Below are 6000 nucleotides of genomic sequence, written 5' to 3' on the forward strand. Positions count from 1 at the left end.
GAGTTTTACTCTTGTAGCCCAGGCTGGAGCACAATGGCGCAATCTTGGCTCACTGCAACCTCCACCTCCCAGGTTCAAGCAATTCTCCTGCCTCAGCCTCCCAAGTAGCTGGGATTACTGGCACCCACAGGCACCCACAACCATGCCAGGCAAATTTTTGTATATTTACTAGAGATGAGGTTTCTCCATGTTGGTCAGGCTGGTCTCGAACTCCTGACCTCAGGTGATCCTCCTGCCTTGGCCTCCCAAAGTGCTGGGATTACAAGCATGAGCCACTGTACCCGGCCTTGGATCCACAACACCTATAATAATGTCTGACACATAGAAGCAGCTTTAAAAAAAAAAAAAAGGGTTTGTGAATGAATATGCTTATTTTAAAAAGCAGTTTCATAAATTGAGAGTTAAACCTTAATATTTAGAGGCATTTAACATACAGCAATAAATACAATGAGTACTGGCCAGATAGTTAGTAACTCTTGGGGCCTTTGTGCTTAAGGAGCATGAACATAGGCCGGGCGCGGTGGCTCAAGCCTGTAATCCCAGCACTTTGGGAGGCCGAGACGGGCGGATCACGAGGTCAGGAGATCGAGACCATCCTGGCTAACACGGTGAAACCCCGTCTCTACTAAAAAATGCAAAAAAATTAGCCAGGTATGGTGGCGGACGCCTGTAGTCCCAGCTGCTCGGGAGGCTGAGGCAGGAGAATGGCGTGAACCTGGGGGGCGGAGCTTGCAGTGAGCTGAGGTCCCGCCACTGCACTCCAGCCTGGGCGACAGAGCAAGACTCCGTCTCAAAAAAAAAAAAAAAAAAAAAAAGGAGCATGAACATTATTAGACAGAAGCCTAGCTGTCCTTAGCTTAGTTCTCTAACTCCTTGGCCTTGGCAAGTCATTCCTTGACTAACTGCCAATGGTTTGTGTTACTTGGCTGGTTGTTCATCTCTAGCTGGTCCCTGAACTGTTTAGAGAATATACAAAATAGAGAGCATATATTCAAAAGCCATGACAATACAACACTCTGATAACTAATAATTCTTTTTTTTTTTATTTTTTTATTTTTTTGAGACGGAGTCTCGCTCTGTCGCCCAGGCTGGTGTGCAGTGGCCGGATCTCAGCTCACTGCAAGCTCCGCCTCCCGGGTTTACGCCATTCTCCTGCCTCAGCCTCCCGAGTAGCTGGGACTACAGGCGCCCGCCACCTCGCCCGGCTAGTTTTTTTTTTGTATTTTTTTAGTAGAGACGGGGTTTCACCGTGTTAGCCAGGATGGTCTCGATCTCCTGACCTCGTGATCCGCCCGTCTCGGCCTCCCAAAGTAACTAATAATTCTTAATTAGCCAAGCATTAAACATATTTACATGTCAGGGAGGGGGAAGGGGAAGGGGAAGAAGTTGGTCAAAGGATACAAAATTTCAATTAGATGGGAGGAGTAAGTTCAAGAGATCTATTGTACAACACAGTACATTGTATTTTTTTTTTTTTTTTTTTTTTTGAGACTGAGTCTTGCTCTGTCACCCAGGCTGGAGTACAGTGGCACGATCTCAGCTCACTGCAACCTCCATCTCCCAGGTTCAAGAGATTCTCCTGCCTCAGCCTCCCGAGTAGCTAGGACTATAGGTGCGCACCACCACACCTGGCTAATTTTTGTTTTTTTAGTAGAGACGGGGTTTCACCCTGTTGGCCAGGATGGTCTTGATCTCCTGACCTCATGATCTGCCTGCCTTGGCCTCCCAAAGTGCTGGGATTATAGGCATGAGCCACCATGCCCGGCCACAATTGTCATTATTATGTTATTATGTTGTTATTATTATGTTAACTATAGTTAATAAGGCATTGGTCAGGCCTTGTGGCTAACGCCTGGCTCAGGTGGATCACCTGAGGCCAGGAGTTTAAGACCAGCCTGACCAACATGGTGAAACCCTGTCTCTACTAAAAATACAAAATTAGCCAGGCATGGGTGGTGCATGCCTGTAGTCCTAGCTACTTGGGAGGCTGAGGCAGGAGAATCGCTTGAACCCAGGAGGCGGAGGTTACAGTGACCCAAGATCGCGCCACTGCACTTCAGCCTGGGCAACAGAGCAAGACTCCATCTCAAACACACACACAAAACCAAGGCATTGTATACTTGAAAATCACTAAGAATAGACTTCAAGAGTTCTCCCCACAAAGATGTAATGCGTATGTTAACAGCTCCACAATGTATACATATCTCAAAACACCGTATTGTACACCATATATACAATTTTTATTTGCCAATTAAAATAAGTAAATATAATTTTTTTAAAGTTTAACCAAAAATAAAAATAAAGGCCAGGCGTGGTTGCTCATGCCTGTAATCTCAGCACTTTGGGAGGCCGAGGCAGGTGGATCATGAGGTCAGGAATTCAAGACCAGCCTGGCCAAGATAGTGAAACCCTGTCTCTACTAAAAATACAAAAATTAGCCAGGCATGGTGGCGTGGTGGCAGATGCCTGTAATCCCACGTGAGCAGAGATCGCGCCACTGCACTCCAGCCTGGGTGACAGACCCAGACTCCGTCTCAAAAAAATAAATAAATAAAAAGAACAAAAAAAGTGTAACCAATATTTCTCTTAAGTGGGCCCAAGTTATTGCCATTTGCAACACAAATGAGGAAACCACAGCTATGGAATCAATGACTTTGACTTGTCCAAAATAAATGTAGAACCAGAAATCAGTTCCTAAGATTTCTCAGAAGGTATTTTCCTTTGAGGTTAAATCAGCACATTATAAACAGTTCCAAATCCCTCTAGCGAAATGGAATTAGACTGGGAACTTCTATCAAGAAAAAAAAAATTTTTTTAATTCTTCATTTCTCCTCCTAAAAAAAAGCCCTTATGAGAAAAAGAGGTGTCCTTTCGATGAGAGCTTCAGATTACCACTAATGAAAAATATACCTTTCTTGGCATTGAATCCTAGTGTGGACGGCGCTGCACAACTCAAAATGATACCGTATGGATACACTTAATGAGTATAAAGAGCCTCAGCTTCTAAATACTAATCCCAAAACTCCTAAAATGAACTGTTTGGAACCAATATGATCATTTCAAACTAAATGTTAATTCTACCAAAACCCCCTAACATCAATACCAAAATATATCAGAGAATTCAAAAGCATTCAATTATGGTCAAACATCTGGAATAAAGAAGGCAGCACTGGCAAGACAAGCCTTGGCATACCTTAGAAAGAAGATACATATGGAGATGAAAAACAGGGAGAAAATGAAGGATTAAGATATCCCTGATTTCAACTCCAAGAGGAATCATTTTGTCGCAGAAAAACTAAACAAAGTCCCTCTATTTTTAAACTGGGCGACTGAAGTGGAAAGAGAAATGAGAACACATTTGGGGAAATCAGGGATTGAAATCTCAACAGCATTGAAGCTAACTTTCCATAACAAACAATTTCCAAAAATAAGGCTGGCACAAAAAACTATGCTGGGATTTGTACCAGGCGTGTCTAAAGGCGCTAGTCGCTGTGACTAGAGAGGCTGAGTTGAGAATGAGACCTAGATAGCAGAAAGTTGAGAATGAAAGAAAATCTAGGGTATTTCTCTGGACAACTAATTCACATTTTAGAGAAAAACTGGGACATTCACTCTCTCTCCCAAATAAAAAGATGAACTAAAAATGAATTCCCCGGGCTGCTTTGGGGCTGCAGAGGTCTGCCCTGGGTGCTAATGCTAATTACCACCCCAGTAGGGGTCCAGGCCTTCTGCACCGTTCGCCAGCAGCCCACTGGGAACCCAGACAGCGCCCACTCACGGCGGGAGCAGCTGCTGTTTGAAGGCATTCGAAGCAAAGGCAAAATACACCAAGATCTCTCTCTCCGAAGCTAAATGTCTAAACATGCTCTCGAAATCGTAGGACCCATGAGTGGCTGACCTTGAAGTTATTTTCTCAGAGCTCCGCTCTGGATGCAAGCCCGAGAGCAATTTGCGTTAGAAGTACTAGACGAGGTGGGGAAAACAGAAGGGGCGAGAGCCGAGCGCCCCTCGATACGAAGTCAGCGACCCCGAAGCCCTATGGAACGCACCGGAGCGGCTGGGTGGGACGGGAAAAGGGGTCTCTGGGATCCCCGAGCGCTTGGCCTCCACACCCATGGGTCATTTCCCTGCCCAGGCACAGGATAAAGAGTTATCAGCAAAACATGAGGGGCCAGTTCAGGTCTCTGGAGGGCCGCGGACACCAACCCCTAGTCCCACACTAAAGTCACCTCAGCAAGAGCGCAGCCATCTTGGGTTCCGGTCTGGACGGAAGTGACGCCAGGCGGCCCCGCCACCTGAGGGCGGAGGCGCGCGGGCGGGGATCGGGGTTGGGGTGTCATGTGGCCAGAGTCTCTTTAAAAGGCTCTGGAGCTTCTCCGCTCGGCTTTGCCCAGCTGGTTGGCTGGTTGTTTTCTGGGGTTTTTTGTTTGTTTGTTTCTTGGTTTTTTGAGACGGAGTCTCGCTGGTCGCCCAGGCTCGAGTGCAGTGGTGCGATCTCGGCTCACTGAAAGCTCCGCCTTCCGGGTTCACGCCATTCTCCTGCCTCAGCCTCCCGAGTAGCCGGGACTACAGGCGCCCGCCACCTCGCCTGGCTAATTTTTTGTATTTTTGGTAGAGACGGGGTTTCACCATGTTAGCCAGGATGGTCTTGATCTCCTGACCTCGTGATCCGCCCGCCTCGGCCTCCCAAAGTGCTGAGATTACAGGTGTGAGCCACCGCGCCCGGCCGTTTTCTGATTTTTTAGTCTCCTCTCCCGCCTCCTGCTACTGACTTCTACTGGAATTTGCCAGGATTTGGGCAGAAACGCCACTGTCTCAAAATCTGCAGTCTACGTTCCACCTGCGTACATATTCATTTTGCATCGCACTCCCAAACAGCGAACGGCGGACTTGTTTAGATTCTTCCTTAAGGACTTCGCAGTCTTTTGCGTTCCGCGTGCCTCCAGGTCGGCCTAAAAACGTGATTGGCCGGTTGAGACACCCAAGAAAAAAGATACTTTGGGCTCCCTCCCGTTCTAATACGAAGCTTTAACCAGACAGATACAAAAATTGTGACGTAAGTTGAGGAGTGTGTAGAGGGGCCTCGAGAGGCCCTTACGGACCACCATTCCCGAAAACGAGGAGTCTCATCTAACCACCTCGGTTAGACAGCACAATTCCTGGGTTTGAGCTGCCACATGAACCAGGCGCCCACTAGCCGAGGACAATGCTCCTTTGTTCCTTGTTTCAGCGCTATGTGGGTGACACCCCCAGCTAGAAGAAGCCGGAGTGAGGGGGAGAACATGCTTTGATTTATATATATACAGTTTTAAGGAACCCAAGCACAGGAATCAACTGCCGAGCACACAAGACTGAAGAATGAAGAAGAGCAAATGATAAAGGAAGGAAACAGAGCGCAAAAGTTCTTGACTGTTGTGGGGAGTAGGGTGGAGAGGAGTAAAAGGGACAGCCTAGAGCAACTCCTATTTTTACAAAAAAAAAACTCAATTATATTACTATTCAGATCTCATGTATATTTAGCATCGCTGCACTTCAGCATTTAAATAGCACAAATTCACTTATTTCTGCATCAAATGAATAATACTACTTTGCGTTTCTGTAATGCTTGACAAAGAAAGCACATTCATACACTTTAGGATTGGAAGAGGCTCTCTAATTCAATCTTCTATCCATGCAGGGATCTCCTCTGCAACATCCCTGACAGCTGATCTTCAAGACTCTACCCCCCCCACATTCAATGATGGGTACCTCAAACAACCAGTTTTATTTAATGAACAACTTATTCGTTAGAAAGTTATATTTAAATAACAGTTTTGTGCTATCGAACCTCCGGTCATTGACTTGGCTCTCTGGAGCTTCACATTAACAAACCCAAGGAATGCCTCTTTCACTCAGATCTTTTTTGGCTTTTTTCTCTTTCTTTCTCTTTTTTTTCTTTTTTTTTTTTTTTTTTTTTTTGAGACGGGATTTCACTCTCTCTCCCAGGCTGGAGTGCAGTGG

At 46.1% G+C, this 6000-nt stretch overlaps 1 protein-coding gene across 4 annotated transcripts in view; it reads right to left on the reverse strand.

Moving 5' to 3' along the window:
- Positions 1–4391, reverse strand: part of SDHC (succinate dehydrogenase complex subunit C) — a 50617-nt gene extending 46226 nt beyond the window's left edge. The window contains exon 1 of one of the 4 annotated variants that reach the window (XM_033195688.1): positions 4230–4391. In XM_033195688.1, coding sequence (XP_033051579.1) covers positions 4230–4249 — 20 coding nt within the window. In that variant the 5' untranslated portion in view covers positions 4250–4391. The remainder of the gene's footprint in view (positions 1–4229) is intronic. The other 3 variants (XM_033195691.1, XM_033195689.1, XM_033195690.1) reach the window with 3 other exon arrangements.
- Between the last annotated feature and the right edge of the window lie 1609 nt (positions 4392–6000).

The sequence above is a fragment of the Trachypithecus francoisi genome, unplaced genomic scaffold, assembly GCF_009764315.1.
Source record: "Trachypithecus francoisi isolate TF-2019V2 unplaced genomic scaffold, Tfra_2.0 Lachesis_group5, whole genome shotgun sequence".
NCBI lineage: Eukaryota > Metazoa > Chordata > Mammalia > Primates > Cercopithecidae > Trachypithecus > Trachypithecus francoisi.